Here is a 21,951-nt window from a genome sequence, read left to right as displayed (position 1 = left end):
TTTGGGGTTTGGGTGGGGTTTTTCGAGATAAAAAAAGTATTTGGGTTTTTCCCCACTAAAAAACAAACAAACAAAAACATCTATTAAAAAAAACCCAAAACTTTAAAATCCATTTTTAGAGGGGGTTTTAAGGAAAAAAGTCCTTTTATTTGCTCTATTTTACTGAAAGATCAATATTTTTTTAAGGAAAAAAAATCAGTTTTATTCTCTGTTTTCCTGATTTTTTTTTCTAATTTTCACGAACGTGTTCAACCCTTTCTTTAAATTATTTTTAAAGGGAAATCCCTTTTATTTCCTTAATTTTTTTAATTGAGTCCTTTTTTCTTTTTATTGAATTTATTAGGGGAAAAAAAAGCTCTTTTGAACTCTGTTTTAGGAAAAAAACCCTTTTAGTCACTGTATTTCAGTTTAAAAAATCATGATGCCTTATTTTGCTGTTGATTTTTCTTCAAAATCCCCCCTTTTAGGAAAAAACCCGTTATTTATAATTTATTTCTGAGAAAAAAACCCTTATTCCTGTTTTTTATTCCCAATTTGTCACCCAAAACACCCAAATTCCCAATTGTTTGGTTTTTTTTTCAGAAAAAAACGACCAAAATCAGCTTTTTTCTCTCAATACCCCCTAAGTCCCTATTTTTTAAATTAAAAAAGATCCTTATCACCCATTTTTATATATAAATATATTAAGGGCTTTTAAAATCAAATTTTAAGCAAATTTTAATCAATTGATTAATTGATTAAAAGGTGATCAATAATCATCTTTTGGGGGTTTTTCTGCCAAGAATCTCTAAAATCCCTTTTTGGTCCTTTTAAAATCCCTATTCTTTGTGTAGTTTAATTTCATATATTTCTGTAGATTTATATGGATAAATATTAACTTTTACAAAAGATTTAAAGTGTTAATTGGCTAATAATATTAAATAGTGTAATTGAATAACATTATTACTTATTAATACTTATATTGTTAGATTCTGTGGTTATATTAATTTCAAGTTTACACTAAATTAATTTTAAATATACACCACTATAGTTATGTATGGCTATAAGAATAGAAAGTAAATGTAATGTCTATATTAATATAATAATAAATAGATAAATGAAATAATAAATAAATATAATCTATATGTATGAATATAGTAATAGGAAATAAATATAATCTCTCTTGTATTATATAAAAATATGATATATAAAATTAAGTTATTCTTAATATATCTAAAAATAGCTAATATATGTTTATGTAATATATTGGTATATTAATACAGCAAATTATAGCTGTAATTACATCTGGATATTGAGAGATAATTATAAAATGGAATAATATATAAATAAAAATTAAATATGGACAATTTTATATTGTTATACAATGAAATGTGACAGAATTGTACTGGATTATAATATAACATTTTGCTTATAATTGTATATAGTTAATTAATAGTAGAGAATACTTATTATGAATTTACAATTTATTTATACATAATAATGATAATAATAATAGTTATTAAAATTGTTTAATAGCTTTCACTTATATGTTATTTATCAACATAATGACCCGTCAATATAATTTCTACTGTGATTATATATAAAAATAGAGCCTATAAATTAAAGATAAGGCTGCCATTACACCTTTCATGTCATATAAATACAATTCCTGCTATAATTCTATATTCCATATAATTCTATGTGATAGATATTATTCTATGTAATCCTACATTAAAAACCTATATAACTCTATATAAAAAATTCTGTATGGTTCTATATATTATTCTATATAATTCTCTATGAGAAACCTATGTAATTGTCTTTATTAGGTAATCCATATCATCTCTGTAAAAAAATCTATATAGTTCCCCATAAAACATCTATATAATTCTATATAATAGGTTTTATTCCATATAATCTTTTAATAAATTTATGTAATTCTATATAGTAGGTATTATTCTATATAATCCTGCATAAACCCCCCTATATAATTCTATATAGTAGATATTATTCTATATAATTCTACATAAAAAATCTATATAATTCTTTATAATAGGTACTATTCTCTATAATCCTACCTAAACCCTAAATAATCTGGTACTATTCTATATAATTCTCTCTAAAAAAATATAATTCTATATAATATATATTCTATATAATAATCTCTAAAAAAATCTCTATAGTTCTATCCAATATTTATTATTGCATATAATCCTACATTAAAAAATGTCTATAATTCTATATAATAGATATTGTTCTATATAATTCTACTTAAAAAATCTATATAATTCTTTATGATATATATTAATCTATATAATTCTCTATCAAATCTATGTAAATCTATATAAACCCCCATGTATAATTCTATATAAAAATCATCCCTCCAATCCCCTATTTCCTCGCTATCCACTGACCCAGGAGCCCCCTTCCCTGTTTTCCCAGCTCTCTCCAGCTGCAGCTCGGGGGGTCGGGAATTCCTGGCTGTGTTCCCCCAGAATGACGATGAGTCCCCGAGTGCAACACTGAAGCTGCTGCTCACCCGGCAGGGCCCCAGTGACACGGCGGCCTCGGTGACACTGCACGGTCCCTTCGGCACCCGCGAGGTCACTGTGCCACCCGGTGTCACCAAGGCCGTGCCCATTCCCGCCCACCTGGAGCTCACAGGGAGCTGCATGGCCAACAAGACTGTGGTGGTCCGGGCCAGTGCTGATGTGGCCGTGGTGGCCATGAGCGCCAAGGGCTACACAGTGGGTGCCACGGCCCTGCTGCCCATGCCCAGCCTGGGCACCAGGTACTATGTGGTGACGCCCATGGGGAATGACACCTACGGCATGGCTGAGCTCGTGGTGGTCGCCGGTGCTGCCATCACTGCTGTCTCCATCACCACCACGGCCACATTCCAGTATGCCGGGGACACCTACGTGCCGGGTGCGGTGCTGCGCCTCTTCCTGCAGCCCTACCACAGCCTGCAGCTGCAGAGCAGCCAGGACTTCACTGGCACTGCTGTGGTGGCCAATGCGCCTGTGGCCGTGCTCAGTGGCCACACTTGCACCAAGGTGGCCGCGGGCTACGACTTTGTGGTGGAGCAGCTCCTGCCAACAGTGGCGTGGGGGAGGAGCTACGTGGTGCCACCCAACCCGGTGCAGCCAGGCACTGACCTTATCTATGTGGTGACGGAGGATTGCAACACTATCACCTATAACAGCAGCAGCGGGGAGGTCACCATGGCCATGGCAGCAGGGGAGGCGCGGGCATTGGTGGTGAACCACAACTCCCCCCTGCACCTCACTGCAGTGGCAGCGGTGCAGGTACTGCTGTTCTTCACTGGCTCGTCTTGGCAAGACCCCTTCCTCCTCATCGTGCCACCTGTCACTGCCCACTGCACCGCGTTCCACCTCAGCACTGTGCCCGGCTACTACAACCATGCCATCCTCATTGCGCCCACCGCCGCCACCGCTGCCACCACTCTCAACCACCAGCCAGCTGCCACCATGAAGTGGCACGGTGTTCCCGGCATGGAGTTCTCCTGGGCCGGCATCACAGTGAGTCCCCAGACACGGAGCGCCGAGAACCCACAGGCGCCCATGGGGCTCCTGGTGTTTGGGTTCGAGAGCAACACCGGGTACGGCTTTGCTGGGCTCTGCATCACCGGTGAGTACAGTGAGCCCATTGTTGAGTCAGCCCAATGGTTGGGCATTGTCCCGTTGGCCACCTGTGGGTTTCCCTGTTGCGTCAACCCAACAGTTGGGTGTTATCCGGTTGGCCATCCATGGATTTCCCTGTTTTTTGCAGCTCCAGAGCCGGTCTCCTGCGAGGATTTGATGTGCGAGGAGAAGTGTGAGGTGGTGGATGGACAACCAAAGTGCGTCCAGGAGACCTTCTCCACCTGCTGGCTCGCCAGTGGTTCGCACTACCGGAGTTTTGATGGGAAGACCTTCGATTTCATGGGAACATGCACCTACACCTTGACCACCCTCTGCAGTTCTGATCCCACCTTTCCTGCCTTCTCTGTGGAGGTCCAAAAGGAGAAAAAGGAGAACTCTAAAGTCTCCTCCATTGGTTCCATCAACGTCCGCATTGACAATGTCACCGTCACTGTGGTCCGGGCAGAAAACGGGATGGTGAGGGTAAGCAAAAATCAACGTAATTCCCAAATTCCAAGCGATTTTATGGAGTTTCACCAAAATTACACATTTAGTGGTGATCTTGAGGGTCTTTTCCTAAATAATTCTGGGATTTCCTAGTGTGCAGACAGGCCTTGCATGAAAAAAACCCAAATCTTCAAAAACTCCACATTTTACCTGATTTTGATGGTTTTTTGGTTGTTTTGCTGGTTGTTACCTCCCCCAGGTGAACAACCACAGCTCTCGCCTGCCCATCTCCCTCTCCTGCGGGAAGCTTCGGGTTCGCCAGAAGGGCAAATCCGTGTTGATCCAATTGGATTTCATGCTGAAGGTCCTCTACGACTGGGACGATCATGTGGTGGTCAAAATTCCAACTGCTTTTTCCGGGAGAGTCTGTGGGTTGTGCGGGAACAGCAACGGGAACCCCCGGGATGATGCACTGGCTCCCGATGGGAGCAAGGTGTGGGATATCGTGGAGCTGGGGCGGAGCTGGAAGGTGACCAATGGGAGCGGTCACTGCCAGGACACCTGCGAGGGGGACTGTGGGCGGTGTGGGTGGGATGAGGAGGTGATATACAAGGCAGAGCGCTGGTGTGGGGTGTTGTCCTGGCATGCCGGGCCATTCCGGCGCTGTCATGGCACCATCAATCCCAATGTCTACGTGAAGAACTGTATCCATGACCTGTGCGCCCATGGCGGCCATCGTGCTGTGCTGTGCCACGCCCTCCAGGCCTATGCCGACGACTGCCAAGAGAATGGGATCGACATTTCTGATTGGAGAATGAGGATGGGATGTCGTGAGTAGAGGGGATGGTTGGGTGGAAATACTCCCTGGGTTGGGCAGAGCTTAATTCAAGTGGGTCCCAAGATCTGTGGAATGGTGTGCTGGGAAAGGTTATGGCAGCAGGTCCAAGCAGGAAGTCTGTAAAAGTCCAGGGAGACTCCAGGAAGTCCATGTAGAAAGTCCATAAAGTCCAGAGAGACTCCAGGAAGTCCATGTAGAAAGTCCATAAAGTCCAGGGAGACTCCAGGAAGTCCATGTAGAAAGTCCATAAAGTCCAGAGAGACTCCAGGAAGTCCATGTAGAAAGTCCATAAAGTCCATGGAGTGTCTAGAAAGTCCAAGCAGGAAGTCCAGGAAGCCCGTGGAGACTTCAGAAAGTCCAGGTGGAAGGTTCCAGGAAGTCTGTGGAGACTCAGAAAGTCCAGGTAGAAGATCAAGAAAGCCCATGGAGACTTCAGAAAATCCATGGAAACTCCAGGAAGTCTGTGTAGATAGTCCAGGAAGTCCATCCCACCACGTCTCACCTCACCCTGACCATGGTCTCCCTCCCTTTCCAGCTTTCACCTGCCCTCCCAACAGCACCTACAGCACCTGTGGCCCCACCTGCCCCCCTACCTGCAACATCCCGGCTGTGCCGTCCAGCTGTGCCGCCAGCACCACCTGCGTGGACTCCTGTGTGTGCCACGAGGGCCTTGTCCTGGATGCCAACATCTGCATCCCCCCCTCTGACTGTGGTTGCGTCTTCGGGGGTCTCTTCCATGGCCTAGGAGAGGAGTTCTGGGGTGATCCCACCTGCACACAGCGCTGTGTGTGCGATGCGGAGCAGCGGCAGGCAGTGTGCCGGAATTCCAGCTGCGGTGCAGAGGAGGAGTGTCGGGTGCAAGAGGGAATCCAGGACTGTTATCCCAAAGTTTTTGGGGTCTGCAGCGCCGTTGGAACCACCCACTATGAAACCTTTGACAGCAGGAGGTTCATCTTCCAGGGGACGTGTGTCTACCTGTTTGTTGGGTTATGTGAAGACAACCCAAATTTGGTGGGGTTCCAGGTGTTGGTGCAGAACGGCCGCCAGGGCGACAGGCGCCTGTTGGCCATTGCCATGGTGACAGTCAAAGTCTACAACAAAACCATTGGCATCAGCAGGGAACAGCCTGGGACAATCATGGTGAGCTCAGGAAATGTTCCTTTATCCTTCCACCACCTCCTCCCAAACCTCCTCACCCATTAATTAATGATTAAATCTGAAATGGAATTAAATCAATGTCATTTGGGTGCTCCAGCTGTTGAAAACACTGGTGGAATTTGCTGTGAGACCCCAGATTTGATCCATTTTTATGGTTTTCCCCCCAGATTGAGTGGTTGGTCAGCCTCCCACTGGGACTTGAACCACCTCATCCTCTTAAATCCAAAACTTAATTCCATCTAATATTTAATTAAACCAATGCCATTTGGATGCTGTGGCTGTTGAAAATAAGTTGGGATTTCCCCATCAGATCCCAAATTTGGTCCATTTTTATGGTTTTTCCCCCAGATCGATGAGCGGTTGGTCAACCTCCCATATCTTCATGGTGACAAACAGATTGTTGTCTATCGCCACGGGCGGGACGCAGTGGTAGAGACCAACTTTGGCCTTGTTGTTACCTATGACTGGCACAGCCATGTCACTGTGACAGTGCCTGGCACCTTCGCCAACACCCTGTGTGGGCTCTGTGGGAACTTCAATGGCGCTGCCAGTGACGACATGAGGATGAGCAACAGCAACATGACGTCAGACCCGGATGCCTTTGGGAGCAGCTGGAAGGTTGCCGATATCCTGGGATGCACTGAGAGATCAATGGCGGAATGTTCTGGTGCCACCATGGCACCACGGCTGCAACAGGAGGTGTCCGGGATGGGGTGCGAGATTGTGTTGGAAAAGGATGGACCCTTTGGAGCATGTCATGGCCACGTGGACGCCCAGCCGTACTTCCAGAGCTGCATCCGGGACTCCTGCCTCGTCCCGGAGCAGGAAGATGGGATGTGTCCGATCATTGCCAGCTACGCCAGCGCGTGCCAGGCTGCCGGCGTGTCCATTGGGAGGTGGAGGATGGATAATTTCTGCTGTAAGTTGGGATGACTGGAGGGGTTTTCCTTCAGCAGGATCCTCAATTCCACTCCAAATCCATGTAGGAACAACCCAGAGGTGGGAAACCAGTAGGAATCTCAGCCAAAATCTTGGTTGGTCCCATAATCCCCGTTTCCACCCAAAGTAAACCCTTTGCAAGGAAGAAGTTGTTTCATCTGGGATCATTTTCCCCCCAGAGTTCCAATTTCTTGGTATTGGATAAAAATTGGATGATTTAGAGGGAAAACCACCAAAAATGCACCAAAAATAGCAGAACTGGGGCAAAGGGATCCAGGAGGTCATGTGAGGATCCAGCATGTGAGGATCCCATTCCTTGATGGAACGTCCCAGTTTTCTCCATGAAAATGGAGAAAATTATGTGATTTAGGGGCAAAAATTCCTATTTAAGTGCATTGGGATGTTCCTTATGGATGATCATTGGATCATCACTGGTTAGGCACTGCGTTATCATTGGATGATGTCCCTCATCATGTCTACAAGGACGAAAACAAAGATTGGGCTAAAAACTCTGTGTTTGGTGATGTTCACCACCGGACACACTTGAACTCTGGGAAACCTCCAGGGTTTGGCTTGGGAATTTCCTGGTTCTTCACGGATCCTGTTATTTCCCAACAGATATTCCCTGCCCTCCTAACAGCTCCTACAAGCTCTGCTCTAACACCTGCCAGCACAGCTGCGGTGCCAGCTCTGCCACGTGCTCAGGGCGGTGCCGCGAGGGCTGCGCATGCCATGATGGCTTCATGCTCAGCGGGGACGAGTGTGTGCCCACAGCTCACTGCGGCTGCACCCACCACGGCGTGTACTACAAGGAGGATGAGACCTTCTACCCCACAGAGCATGAGGAGTGCCGGTGCCTCTCCAGCAGTGCTGTGGAATGCCAAAATATTTCCTGTCCTGATGGCAGCCCTGGGAAGGTCATTGATGGCATCTTCCAGTGTCCCCCGCCAGCATCTGGCACCTGCGTGGCCATGGGAGACAGTGCCTATATCACCTTCGACGGGGTGGCCTTCAATGTCACCGGGTCCTGCTCCTACATCCTCAGCCAGACCTGCACGGGTGACGTGACATCGTTTGTGGTCACAATCCAGAAAGAGGCCCGTAGGAAGGGGAAGGTTTCCAGGATCCAAGCGTTGTCTGTGGAAGTCTATGGCGTCAACTTGACCTTAACCCAAGGAAAACGGGGAGATGTCATGGTAAGGTGGTACTTCATGGGCCAGATCTCATGGGTTCCCCCCAGAATTGTGTTTCATTGATGGAGGGGACACCTCACCCTATCTCCAAGCCCAATCCATATTCATCCCAACTTTTCTTTTCAAGCAAGACCCATAAATGCATCAAAACATTGGTTGGAAGGTGTTTTCCCCACATTTCTGGTCCCACCTCCTCACTGGAGGACTCTTCCTTCCCTTTCCCAGGTGAATTCAATCTCTCACCACCTCCCGGCCATCCTGGGCGAGGGGCAAATCCAGGTGTATCCCCATGGGACAGGGGTCCTACTTCGCACTGACTTCGGCCTCGTCGTCCACTACGACCTCGCCCAGCACGTGACACTCACAGTCCCCCAGACCTACCTGGGCCACCTGTGTGGCCTCTGTGGCAACTACAACGGGCAACATGACGATGATTTCCACCTCTCCAACGGCCAGCTGGCTCTGGATGCAACAGCCTTTGGATCTGCATGGAAAACCAAGGATAGGCCTTGTGAAGATGCCTGCCCTGACAAGGAGTGTTCCACCTGCTCCAAGGAGAAGGTGCTGGTCCTCCAAAAACCCAACTACTGCGGCCTCCTCACGGCCCCCGAGGGGCCCTTTGGCTCCTGCCACAGCGTCGTTGACCCCACCCCATATTCCCAATCCTGCATCCATAACCTCTGTGTGACTGGAGGGGATACAGGTGCCCTGTGCCAGAGCATCCAGAGCTACGTCAGCATGTGCCAGGATGCTGGAGTCGCTGTGGGGGATTGGAGGACACCGTCCTTCTGCCGTGAGTTTGGGGGGAAATGTCTCTGGTTTGGGGTTGGGGAGATCCCCTGGTGAGAGCCCACCTGGAGCGCTGGGAGTTGGGGGAGATGTCTCTTCTTTGGGGTTGGGTGACAGTGGTGACACTCAGGATGTGGGATGATGGTGACGGGCTGAGCTTTAGGGTCCCTTCCAACCCAACTCAGTCCATGATTCCATGAAAATTCCAGCCCTCCCCTGCCTGGCCAACAGCACCTACTCCCTGTGCACCAACACCTGCGCCAACACCTGCGCCGGGAGGGCTGCCACGTGTCCCCAGACCTGTGCTGAGGGCTGCCAGTGCCACCAGGGCTCCGTGTCAAATGGGCAGGGCTGCATTCCCGAGGAGCAGTGCGGATGCTTTGAGGATGGGCGATACTACAAGGTAGTTTTTCCAGGGTATTTTCCCTTTTCTCCCTATTTTTAGGCATTTACATCCTTTCCCCCTGCATTTTTCCCTATTTCTATACATTTGCATCCTTTTCCCTGCACTTTTTTCCTTCTTTTCCCTATTTTTCTGTTTCACCTCTATTTTTCCTGCATTTTTTTCCTTTTGTTCATATCTTTCTGCATTTATCTCTCTTTCCATGGCACTTCCCTTTTGTTCCCTAGTTTTATGGATTTACGGTTTGTATTACTTCCTTCCTTTTTTCCCTATTTTTATGCATTTACATCTTTATTCCCTGCATTTTTCCCTTTTCCCTATTTTCCTGTCTATTTCCCAGCATTCCCCCCCCCCCGTTTTGTCTTTTTTTTCCCCCCTCTGCATGTAATTCCTTTTTTTCTCTATTTTTAGGAAGTTTTTTCCCCTGTATTTTTCCCTATTTTATGCATTGGCATCTCTTTTCATGCATTTTCTCTGCATTTTTCCGTAATTTTATGCATTTGTCTTTTTTCCCTGCTTTTTCCCCTTTTCCCTTATTTTTCTATTTTCCCAGTATTTCCCCCCCATTTTTGCCTTTTCTGCCCCGCTTTTCAATCATTTTATTCACGATTTTTCTGCCTTTATGTCCTTCTTTCCTGCGTTTTTCCTTTTTATCCCCTATTTTCATGGATTTCCCTTTCTTCCTTCCTCCCTCCTTACAGCCCTATGAGGTGGTTTTCCAGGATCGCTGCCAGCGCCGGTGCTCCTGTATCCCAGGCCAGGGCCTCACCTGCCACGACCACTCCTGCACTGAGGATGAATCCTGTGAAATTCGGGATGGGGTCTTGGGATGTATCAACAAAAGTGAGGGAAAATGGGGGAAAAGGGGATTTTGATTTAGTGGGGAAAATCCTGCGGGAAGGGGAGGCAGAGGGAACAGATCCCATCCCTGGCACTGAGGGTCAGGAATGGGGAGGTTCTTCCCATGGCTTCTCCCATCCCATGACTTTTCCCATTCCATTGTTCCTCCCCTGGTTTCTCTCATCCCATGGTTTTTCCCATGGTCTTTCCAATGTTTTTTTCCCATCCCATGTTTTTTCTCATTTTTCTTCCCATGTTTTTTCCCCACAATCTTTCCAATGGTTTTCCCATCCTGTGGTGCCTTCCATGGTCTTTCCCATGTTTTTTCCCATCCCACATTTTTTCTCATTCTTCTTCCCATGTTTTTTCCCCAGGTCTTTGCCATCCCATGGTTCCTTCCATAATTTCTCCCATGATTTTTCCCATTCCACAATTTTTCCCATCCTGTGGTTCCTCCCATGGTTTCTCCCATGATTTTTCCCATCCCATTGTTTTTCCCATCCGATAGTTCCTTCCATGACTTCCCCCAAGTATTTTCCCATCATTTCCCCCAAACCATGGCTTCTCCCAACTCTCATCCCACATTCCCCCCTCTCTCCCTCCCTTCCCAGACCCCTGCAAGTCCCTGAGGTGCCGCCCCAAGGAGCGGTGCCGGCCCCGTGGCTCCGAATCCCGCTGTGTCCCAGCGCTGGTGGCCACGTGCTGGGCATGGGGGGATCCCCACTTCCGTACCTTCGACGGGCTAGAATTCGACTTCCAAGGAACCTGCACCTACACCATGGCCGAATCCCATGGGAATGACCCCAGGCTGGAGCCCTTTAGGGTGGAGGCCAGGAACGACATCCGGGGCGGGATCAGATCCGTGTCCTATGTCTCCGTCGTCAACATCGACGTCTATGGACAACGCGTGTCCTTCCACCACAACGAGGACGGGAAAGTTCGGGTGAGCTGGGGGGGAAAGGGGAGAAATCTGGGATTTTTTCCAATTTTTTTCTTTATCCAGCACTTCCCAACATCCTTCTTCATCTGGCCAATGGTTCTGTCAGCACTAGTGTTGTTTTGGGATAAATCAGTCAGACTGGGAGGTAGATTGTTGAAATTTTGGGATGTTTTGGGGATAAAATGTTGGGAATAGAGTACTTGGATATGTCAGGAACAGAATATTGGTATGTGCCAGGAATAAGATGTTGGGACAAATTGGGAATACGGTGTTTGGGTATGTTGGGAATAAAATATTGGGATGTGTCAGGAATAAAATGTCGGGATACAGTGGGAATAAAATGTTGGGAATAGAATATTTGGATATGTCAGGAACAGAATGTTGGGATAGGCTGGGAATAAGATTTTGGGATTTATTTGGAATAAAATGTTGGGATATGTCTGGAATAAAACATTAGGATATGCCAGGAATAAGATGTTGGGATGAGCTGGGAATAAAATGTTGGGCTGCGTTGGGAATAAGATGTTGGGATAAATTGGGAATAAAATGCTGGTGTATCTAGGGAATAAAATAGTAGGATATTTCAAGAATAAGATGTTGGGATGCACCAGGAATAAAATACTGGGGGATGTTAGGATATTTTGGGAATAAAATATTTGAACATGGTAGGAATAGAATGTTGGGATAAAATATGGCAGGAATAAAATATTGGGATATGTGATGTGTAAAACATTGGGGTATGATGGGATTTAATGTTGGGAACATGCTGTGAAAAAGAATTGGGATATGTAGGAAATAGAATATTGGGAATGAAATGCTGGTGTGTGTTGAATCCAACCCTGGGATACCTGGGAATGCTGGCAGGTGAACGGGGAGCTGGCCCTGCTCCCAGTGTTCCTGGTGGATGGGAGGCTCCGTGTCCATCCCAGCGGGCTCCGCGTCACCCTGGACACGGATTTTGGGCTCCGGGTCTCCTACGACTGGAACTGGCATCTCTTCATCGACCTCCCCAGCAGCTTCTTCGGCCACGTCCATGGCCTCTGTGGAAACTTCAACCTGCAGCCCCTGGACGACATCCCCGAGGCCGGCGACAACATCCCTGCCCTGGTGGCCTGGGCCAGGGGCTGGAGAAGCTCCGACCCCGATGCCCAGGATCCCCTTTGTTGGGATCACTGTGATGGGGAGTGCCCAGTGTGCGAGGAGAAGGAGCTTTGGGGTGGGAACAGCTACTGTGGGATCATCAAGAAGTCCTTCCAGGGGCCCTTCCGGGCATGTCATGCTGTGGTGAAGCCCCAGGAGTTCTTTGGCAGCTGCCTGGCCGAGCTGTGCCGGAGCCGCGGCGCGAGGCAGGTCCTGTGCCGGGTGCTGGAGACTTACGCAGCCACGTGCCGGAGGAGCGGGGCGACCGTGGGCGACTGGAGGACACCAGCAGGATGCCGTAAGGGATGGGGGTGCTTTGCGGTCCAGCTCCTAAAACCTATCTGGTTTCATTCCAAATCCCCTGAGTCCCCCAATTCCATCCCCAATTCCCTTCATCCAACCTAAAATCCCCTTGGTTTCTCCCCAGATCCCTGGTTTTGCCCCAAAACTACTTAATTCCACCCAAAATCCCCCAAATATCACCAAAAACCCCTTAATTCAACCCCAAAATCCCTTAATTCCTCCTAACCCTGCCCCCAATCTCACCAAAATCCTCCGGAGTTCACACAAAATTCCCTGAATTCTACCTAAAATTCCCAAAGACCCCTCTAAGACCCTCCCTGACCCCCTCTAGACCCCCAGAGGCCCCAGGCCCCCCAGAGCCCCCCCTTTCCATAGGGTCCATCCTCCCAGGCCTTGGGGCTCTGAGGGGCCACTTGGCGGGCACTTCAGGTCCTGGGGGGCATTTTTGGGGCACTTCTGGAGCAGTGAGATCCATCTCAGTGTGAAGCCCTCAAATCCCTCTTCTGGAAGTTCTCCAGAACCTTCTCCTGGTGCTCCAGACTCTGCTCCTTGTGACCCAGACCCCATCCTGTGTGTCCCAGACCCCTTCCCATGTGTCCCAGACGCTGTCCTGCCTGTTCCCACACCCTTCGCACATGTCCCAGACCCCATCTCACTTGTCCAAGACCCCATTCCCTGTTTCCCAGACCTCCTTGCATGTCCCAACCCCCATCCTGCATGGCCCAGACCCTTCCTACATGTTCCAGACCCTGTCCTGCCCGTTCCCAGCCCCCATCCCTTGTATCCCAGACCCCTTCCCACATGTCCCAGCCCCCATCTCACACTTCCACACTTCCTAGACTTTCCTCCTCATGCTCCATACCCTTCTCCTGGTTTCCCAGACCCTTTCCCACCCCTCCCATCAGATGCTCTCCACTCTCTCCATCCCTCATCCCAGTTCTCTCTCTCCCCAGCCCTCCCTTGCCCCGAGAACAGCCACTATGAGCCATGTGGCACTGCCTGCCCAGCCACCTGCTCCGACCCAGATGCTCCCTCCTCGTGTGCCCTGCCGTGCGTGGAGTCCTGTGCATGTGACCATGGCCACGTGCTGAGCGCCGGGCACTGTGTGCCTGTGTCCCGCTGCGGCTGCACCCGTGCCGGGCGCTACCACCGCCCCGGTGAGGAGTTCTGGGGGGACCCCTTGTGCCGCTCCTGGTGCCGCTGTGACCCGGAGCTGGGCATGGTTGTGTGTGAGGAGGCCAGGTGTAAGTCAGGTGAGGTGTGTGCCGTGGTGGAGGGCGTCAGGAGGTGCGTGGCTACCAACCGCTCCATCTGTGTGGCCACGGGGGACCCCCACTACACCACCTTCGACGGGCACCGCTACGACTTCATGGGCACCTGTGTGTACCTGCTGGCCGGGCTGTGCTCCCCTGACCCCACCCTCGTGCCCTTCAATGTCACCGTGGAGAACAACCACCGTGGGAACAACCGTGTGTCCTTCACCAAGGTGGTCACCTTGGAGGTGTTCAATGTGAGCCTCAGCCTCAGCCAGGAGCACCCCAAGAAGGTCAAGGTAGGGGAGAGGCAGAGGATGGGTTCAGTCATTCCGTGGGTTTTGGGAGGGGCTGAGGTCATTGTGTGGCATTTGGGGGAGGTTCAAGGTCTTTGCGTGGTCTTCATATTGGTTTCAAGGTCATCACATGACACCTGGGTGGGGGTTCAAGGTCTTTTTAAGGTGTTTAGGTGGGTTTCAAGGTCATTGTATGGTGTTATGTTGGGTTTCAAGGCCACTGTATGGTCTTCAGGTGGCTTCTAAGGCCATCCCATGCCATCCAGGTTCCCTTCAAGCCCATCCCATACCCCCTGGGTGGTCTCCAAGTCCATCCTTTGACCTCCCACCCACAGGTTGACGGCGTCCTGCTGGACCTGCCCTTCTCTCACCCCTCCCACGAGCTCCGGGTGTCCCTGCGGGGTGTCCACGGCTTCATCAGCACGGCCTTTGGTGTCACCGTCACCTTCGACTGGCACAGCTACGCCCGCGTGATCCTGCCCGGCACCTTCACCGGCGCCGTCTGTGGCCTCTGCGGCAATGCCAACGGAGACCCCCATGACGACTTTGTCACCCGCCAGGGCCACCCTGCCCACAATGACACCCACTTTGGGGACAGCTGGAAGGTCTCTGAGGTCCCTGGGTGCTCCCCAGGGTGCACTGAGGGCTGCCAGGGGTGCAGCAACACCCAACGCCGTACCTACCGTGGGGACAAGCACTGTGGCATCCTGGTGAAGAAACGGGGGCCCTTGGCCACGTGCCACGAGGTCATTGACCCCGCCCCATTCCTGGAGGACTGTCTGTTTGACACGTGTCTCTTCGAGGGCCACCACGACACCGTGTGCCAGGCTGTGGGCGCCTACGTCAGCGCATGCCAGAGCCGCGGCGTGGCCGTGGGGCCCTGGCGCACACACGCATTCTGCAGTACGGGACGCTGGGGCTACAGAGGGATTTGGGATGTCCATGGGGGCTTGGGGTGTCCACAGGGGGTTTTGGGGTGTCCATGGAGGTTTTGGGGTCTGCGGGAGAGTTTTGGATTGTCCATGACATTTTGGGGGCCTGCATGGGGCTTTTGGGGTGTCCAAAAGGGTTTTGGGGTATCTACAGGGGTTTTGGGGTGTGAATGGGTTTTTTTCAGTGCCCATGGGGGTTTAGGGTCTGCATGGGGAGTTTTGGGTTGTCCATGAGGTTTTCAGGGTGTCCACAGTGGTTTTCGGGTGTGAATGGGGAGTTTAGGGGTGTGAATGGCGGGGTTTGGGAGTGTGAATGGCAAGTTTTGGGATGTTCATGGGGGTTTTGGAGTGTGAATAGGGGGTTTGGGGTGTCTGTGGGGTTTTGGGGTGTGAATGGGAATTCTGGGTCTGCATGGGTGTTTTGGGGTGTCCGTGGGGGTTTTATGATCTGCATGGGAGGGTTTTGGGGTGTCCATGGGGCTTTTGGGGTCTACATGGAGAGTCTTGGGTTGTCCATGGGAGGTTTTGGATCTGCTCCAGGGGGTTTGAGGTTTGGTTGGGGGGGTCTTGGGGTCTGCATGGGGAGATTTAGGGTGTCCATGGAGAGGGGTTGGGTTGTCCATGAGGGTTTTGGAGTGTCCACAGTGGTTATGGGGTGTAAATGGGGAGGTTTTGGGTGTCTATGAGGGGTTTTGGGGTCTACATGGGGAATTTTGGGGTGTCCAGGGGAGGTCTTGGATCTGCACAAGGGGGTTTGAGGTTTGCATGGGAGGTTGTGCAGTTCAGGCAAGGGAGTTTTGGGGTGTACATTGGGGGTTTGGGGTTCACACATGGGATTTGGGGGTCTGCACAGGGAGACTTGGAGGTCCATGAGGTTTTTGGGGTGTCCATAGAGCTTTGGGGGGTTGCAAGGAAATTTTGGGGTCTCCATGGAGTTTTGGGGGGTTGCAGGGGTTTTTTTGGGTGTCCATGAGGGTTTTAGGGTGACCATGAGGGTTTTGGGGTGTCCATGGGGGTTTGGGGCATCCCTGGGAGTTTGCAGATTGTTTTTTGGGTGTTTATGAGGGTTTGCAGGGGGAGGGGGTGTGTCCATGGAGGTTTGTGGGGGTTTTGGGTGTCCATGGGAATTTTGTGGTTCTCAAGGGATTTTTTGGGTATCTATGAGGGCTTGGGGGTTTTGTAGAATTTCTTTGCAGTGTCCATAGGGGTTTGGGATTTTTTTGGGTGTCCATAGGAATTTGGGGAGTCCATGGGGGTTTTAGGGTGTCCGTGGGAGTTTGGGTTTTTTTGGGTGTCTGTGAGGGTTTTGGGGTGTCCATAGGGGTTTGAAGGTTTGCAGGGAATTTTCTGGGGTGTCCATGGGGGTTTGGGTTTTGCATGGGATTTTTTGCGGTGTCCATGTGGGGTTTGGGGGTTTTTTGCTTGTCCATATGTGTTTGTGCTCCTCACCCCTCTCCCGTCCCTGCAGGCCCTGTGTGCCCCCCGAACGAGCACTACGAGCTGTGTGGCCCCCCCTGCCCCCCGACCTGCCAGGACGAGTCCGGCCCGCCGTCCTGCCCCGAGCCCTCCCCGTGCTCCGAGGGCTGTTTCTGCGATCCCGGTTATTTCCGAAGCGGGGATTCCTGTGTCCCGCTATCCCAGTGCGGCTGCACTCTGGAGGGTCGTTATTACCCCCGGGGGGCGCAGTTCTACCCCTCCCCGTCCTGCACCCAGCGCTGCGTGTGCTCTAGGGGGGGGCACGTGGAGTGTGAGCCCACCCCGGGGTGCCCCCCGGGCCAGGAGTGCGGGGTGCGAGACGGGGTCCTGGGGTGCCACCCCCGCAGCGCCTGTGGGCACTGCCAGCTCCTGGGGAGGGGCACCTACAGCACCTTCGGGGGGCAACTGGGGGGCTTCGGGGGGTCCTGCACCCTCCCACTGCTGGAGATGGACGCGGGGGACCCCGAGGAGGGGCCGCAGCCCCTCAGGGTGGCCCTGGAGCAGCACGAGGGGGAGGTGAGGAGGGTGACGGTGACGGCGCAGGGGATGACGGTGGCCATGGACAGGGGACAGCGCTGGGAGGTCATGGTGAGTGCGGGGCGGGGAAACCTGGGTTTGGGGGGGCAAGTCCCAGTTTGGGGTGGAAAACCTTGGGTTGGGGAAGAGAACCTTGGGTTGGGGATGCAAATCCTGGAGTTGAGGGTGCAAGTCCTGGTTTGGGGGCAAAACCCCTGGTTTTGGGGTGAGAACACCAGTTTTTTGGGGAAAAAGAGGATGGAAATGGGGGTTTGGTGGGCTCAGCAGCAGGGAAAGGGCTGTTTTGGGGTAAAACCTCTGACTTTGGGGTGCAAGCCCTGGTTTGGGGTTTAAACCCTTTTTTTTTTTTTTAATGTATAAACCCTGTTCTTTTTGGCATGCAAACCCTGTTTGAGGGGATGCAAACCCTACTTTTGGGGTATAAACCCTTTTTGGCAGGGGGTACGAACCCTGGTTTTGGGATGAAAACCCTATTTTTGCGGTTATAAATCCTGTTTTTGAGGTACAAAATCGTATTTCTTTGGGATTATAAACCCTGTCTTTTGGTGTATAAACCCTGGGTTTTGGGGTATAAACCGTATTCTTTGGCATTTTAAACCATGGGGTTTGGGGTAGAACCGCTATATTTTGGGGTATAAACCCTATTTTTGGGGTTATAAACCCTGTTTCTTTGGGGTACAAACCCCAGTTGTGGGGCTGCAATCCCTATTTTTGGGGAGTTCCCCCCCTTTTAGGCTCCAACCCCCCCTTTGCCCCCTCCCAGGTGGACGGTGAGCGCCACGTGCTCCCCCTGTGGCTCGGGGGGGGCTCCCTGGGGGTCACCCAGGTGGGGTCCCACCGGCTGCTCCACGTGCGGGGGGGGCCCAAAATCCTGTACGACGGCGATTCCTACGCGGTGCTGACGCTGCCTCCCGCGCAACAACCCCTGCGCGGGCTCTGCGGGGACCCCAAAATTTTGGGGACGCCCCCCCCGAACTGCACACATGCGGACCCTGCGGGGACCCCCCCGTGCCCCCCGGGGCGCTGCGCGGTGCTGGCGGACCCCGCAGGGCCCTTCGGGGGGTGTCACCGCGCGGTGCCCCCCCGGGCGCACCTGGACACGTGCGAGCTCCAGGTGTGCGCGGGAGGGGCCGGGGGGGGCGATCCCTGCCCCGCATTCCAGGGATACGCGGCCGCGTGTCAGGCGGCGGGGGGGGAACTCCGAGAGTGGCGCGAGGAGACAGGATGTCGTGAGTACACGGGCATTTAGGGAATTTGGGGGGTGGGGAGGAGGACAGGGTGGGAATTTTGGAGGTTGAGGATTGGGGGGGCAGGAATTTTGGGGCATGGGAATTTTGGAGGTTGGGGATTTGGGGGTCAGGGATCTGGGATAGCAGGAATTTTTGGGGTTGGGAATATGACCCCCATTGAGCCCCTTGGCCCCAGGTGCCCCTCGGTGACCCCTCTGTCTCGCCCCCAGCCCTGCTGTGCCCCCCCCGCTCCCAGTACCAGCTCTGTGCCCGCACCTGTGCCCGCACCTGCGCAGGTGTGTCGGCCCCGCCCCCCTGCAGCGGGCGGTGCTTCGAGGGCTGTCAGTGCTCTGAGGGGCTCCTTTTCGACGGCGCCCGCTGCGTCCCCCCGGGGAACTGCGGCTGCTTCCACCAAGGGCGGTACTTCCAGGTGGGTGTGGCCCCAGTGCCTCCCAGTCCCGCCCAGTTCAGTCCCAGCCCTGGGTCTTCCCAGTTTTCCCAAGTTGATCCCACTCCCCGTCACTGCACCCCCCAGTGTCCCTTGTACCTCCCAGTATGCTCCAGTTTCCCCCCAGACCCTTCCAGTCTCCCCCAGTTCCCTCTAGTGTGCCCGCTCAGTATCCCCAGTCTGTCCCAGTAATCCCCCCCAGTCTCTTCTAGCCATCCCCAGTTGATCCCACTCCCCTCTGGTGTGCCCCCACTGTCCCCACTTCCTTCCCAGTACATCCCAGTTGCTTCACAGTGCATTCCAGTCCTTCCCCACTATCCGCCCTGGTGTTCCCAATCCCTCCCAGTTTTTCTCTGTCCCCCTCACCAATGGCTCCTAATTTATACCAGTACCACCCAGTGTTTTTCCCAGCATCCCCCCGAATGTCCCAGAACCCCAGTGCCTCCTCCATCATTCCCAGTGTGCCCTAGAAAGTCCCAGTGTCCCCAAATGTCTCCAAAATATTCCAGTTTCCCCCAGTGCTTCCCCCAGCATTCCCAGCATCCCTCAGAATTTCCCAGAATGTCCCAGTGTCCCCCAGAAAGTCCCACTGTCCTTCCCAGTGTCCCCCAGTGTCTCGAGAATATCCCAGTATCCCGGCGTCTCCACCAGCATTCCCAGTATCCCCCAGAATGTCCCCATGTCCCCCAATGTCTCCAGAATGTCCCAGTGTCCCCAGTGCCTCCCCCAGCATTCCTAGTGTCCCCCAGCAGGTCCCAGTCCCCCCTAAGTGTCCCCATGGGGGGGGTGGGGATGTGGGGAGACATGGGGACATGGACCATGACACCTTCACAGCAACATCATCCCTATTTTTTGACCACTTTTTCCCACTTTTCCCCCCTTTTTCCCTGGAAACAGATCGCCCAGACCATCCTGACCCGGGACTGCTCCCAGTCCTGCACATGCCGGGGCCCAGGGGGGCTCCAGTGCCGCCCCTTCTCCTGCCCCCTGGGCCACACCTGTGACCTCTTGAATGGCACCCGGACTTGTGTTCCCCGCCCAGGGCGGTGCCTCCTGTCCTCCCCCACCCACTTTGTCACCTTTGATGGCCTCCCCGGGGCCACCCTGGCCACCGGCATCTACGTGGTGGCCACTGTGTGTGACCACCGGGCCCCCACCTGGTTCCGGCTGCTGGGGGTCATTGGGGACATCGGGGACCACCCAGGGGTGGTGGCCCTTCACCTCTTCACCCACCATGGGCTCATCACCGCCCGCATGGACGGCAGGGTCTGGGTGAGTTGGGCCCAAAAGTGCCACCCTAAAGTTCTCCTGACCTTTATTTTAACCAAAAATCTGGGTTTTCTCCTTTATTTCATGCTGGGAAAAAGTCCATGTGGGTTGTCCCATCCCACCACCACAAGATGTTCTAACCTTGATTTTGCCCCAGATTGCTCTTTTTTCCTCTGATTTCATGCCAGGGAAGCACCTACATGAGTTGTCCCTCACCGTGCCTTGACCCACCTCATCATTTTGACTAAAATTGCTCTTTTTTCCCCCAATCACTCTTTTTTTCTCACCTATATGGGTTGCCCCTCATCCCACTCCCCCATGCCTTGATCCATCCCATCATTTTGCCTAAAACTGCTCTTTTTTTCCCTAATTGCTCTCCCAATTGCATGCCAGGGAAGCAGTTCTGCAGGCAATGGTCACTATGACACATCCATAGACTGACCCACCCCATAATTTTTGCTAAAATTGCTCATTTCTTCCCAATTTCATGAACCTACATGGGTTGTCCCTTCATCCCACCATGCCTTGACCCATCCCATCATTTTCCCCAAACTCCTTCTTTCCCACCCAGACTCCTCCAATACCCCCTCCCACATCCCAATACTGAAATCCCTCACAATTTGGTTTTTCCAGCTCAACGGAGTCCCCACCCCCCTCCCCGCAGAGCTCTCGGGGAAGTTGAACATCACAGAGTCAGGCGGGACCCTCCAGATCGAGTGGATCCCGGGATTCCAGGTGGAACTGGGAGCCCAGGGGGTGGCCCTGGAGGTGACAAAGGACACTCGGGGGACTCTCTGTGGCCTCTGCGGGGACTACGATGGGGCCACGACCAATGACCTGCGGGGCCCCGACGGGACAGTGACAGGGGACACGAGGGAGCTGGCACAGGCCTGGAGGGCTCCTGACTTCAGCCAGGTGGGGACACCTGGGGGGGCAAAGGGGGAGGGGCTTGTGGGGGTTGGAAGGAAAAAAGGGGAAAAGAGCGTGAAAAAGAGGGGGAAGAGCCTGCCCAGCAAGGGGAAAGATGGAAAAAAGAGATGGAAAAGAGCTCAAAAAGGAGGGAAAGAGCCTTAAAAGGAGGGGAAAACAGAAAATAGGTGAAAGAGCCAAAAACAGGGGGAAAGAGCCCAAAAAGAGGGAGAAAGAGTCCAAAAAAGAGAAAGAGACCCCAAAAAAGGGGGAAAGAGCCTCCCAAAAAGGGGAGGGTAGCACAAAAATGGGGGAAAAGAGCCAAAAAAGGAGGAAAAGTGATCAAAAAAAAGGGGAAAGAACCCCTCCCCGGGGGGGGTGGAGGGGGGGAGGGCAGCCCTAGAAAACGGGAAAGTTCAAAAAAGCATGATAATGACCAAAATAGAGGGAAACTGCCCCAAAGCTCCCCTGGATTTTTCCTTTTTTCCCTTCCAGTGATGCAGAAAATCGACTTTTCGCCGCTTCCGTGACCCGAAACCGCCCCGGAGACGGAACAGCCGCGTTTCTGTATCCCTCAAACCCGCCCTGCCCCTCCCCCCAAAAAAAATAAAAGTTGGGAAGAAAACGCCGTTTGCGGGTGATTTGTGGGTGGAATTCCGGGAGTTCTGGAGAAAGCAGGAGCGTGGGAATGCGGGGGGGGGTTCCCGGGGCCGGGGGGGGTCCCGCCCCGGGCAGTTCCGTGTGCCCCCCTCCCCCCCGTGGGTCAATATTTCCCAAGGCCCGAGTCCCACGGGGGCGGGGGGGGGTCCCGCCCCGGGCAGTTCCGTGTGCCCCCCTCCCCCCCGTGGGTCAATATTTCCCAAGGCCCGAGTCCCACGGGGGCGGGGGGGGGTCCCGCCCCGGGCAGTTCCGTGTGCCCCCCTCCCCCCCGTGGGTCAATATTTCCCAAGGCCCGAGTCCCACGGGGGCGGGGGGGGGGAAGGGCGGGG

General features: G+C 52.2%; 2 protein-coding genes across 2 annotated transcripts in view; both read left to right on the top strand.

Annotated features, from left to right (window-relative positions):
• The first annotated feature begins 2,411 nt into the window (after positions 1 to 2,411).
• LOC108509741 (IgGFc-binding protein-like) lies at positions 2,412 to 21,587 on the top strand. Its single transcript, XM_017839308.1, has 21 exons — positions 2,412 to 3,630; positions 3,772 to 4,106; positions 4,330 to 4,904; positions 5,106 to 5,311; positions 5,444 to 6,048; positions 6,415 to 6,985; positions 7,624 to 8,201; positions 8,424 to 8,991; positions 9,197 to 9,390; positions 10,092 to 10,233; positions 10,842 to 11,354; positions 11,733 to 11,743; positions 12,035 to 12,608; positions 12,955 to 14,165; positions 14,498 to 15,065; positions 16,563 to 17,158; positions 17,871 to 18,336; positions 18,567 to 18,766; positions 19,682 to 20,056; positions 20,687 to 20,968; positions 21,458 to 21,587. Exons 1-21 carry the CDS (start codon positions 2,652 to 2,654, stop codon positions 21,458 to 21,460), a joined length of 9,552 nt encoding a protein of 3,183 aa, XP_017694797.1. The 5' UTR covers positions 2,412 to 2,651; the 3' UTR covers positions 21,461 to 21,587.
• Positions 21,588 to 21,951, top strand: part of LOC108509740 (sushi, nidogen and EGF-like domain-containing protein 1) — a 3,599-nt gene continuing 3,235 nt past the window's right edge. The window contains exon 1 of the mRNA XM_017839307.1: positions 21,588 to 21,599. The gene's annotated coding sequence lies outside the window, so the exon portion shown is untranslated. The remainder of the gene's footprint in view (positions 21,600 to 21,951) is intronic.

This window comes from Lepidothrix coronata, unplaced genomic scaffold (genome assembly GCF_001604755.1).
Source record: "Lepidothrix coronata isolate B3197 unplaced genomic scaffold, Lepidothrix_coronata-1.0 Scaffold398, whole genome shotgun sequence".
Taxonomy (NCBI): Eukaryota; Metazoa; Chordata; class Aves; order Passeriformes; family Pipridae; genus Lepidothrix; species Lepidothrix coronata.
Note: the sequence above shows the minus strand (reverse complement) of the source record. Positions and strands in the feature narration are given on the sequence as shown.

Excerpts from the sequence above, each read along its gene's own strand:
- LOC108509741 (XM_017839308.1), top strand. The coding sequence starts at position 2,652 with ATGGCCAACAAGACTGTGGTGGTCCGGGCCAGTGCTGATGTGGCCGTG. Across the intron at positions 12,609-12,954 it reads GAGGACACCAGCAGGATGCC|GCCCCAGGCCCCCCAGAGCC; the intron begins GTAAGGGATGGG and ends AGACCCCCAGAG. Across the intron at positions 14,166-14,497 it reads AGCACCCCAAGAAGGTCAAG|GTTGACGGCGTCCTGCTGGA; the intron begins GTAGGGGAGAGG and ends TCCCACCCACAG.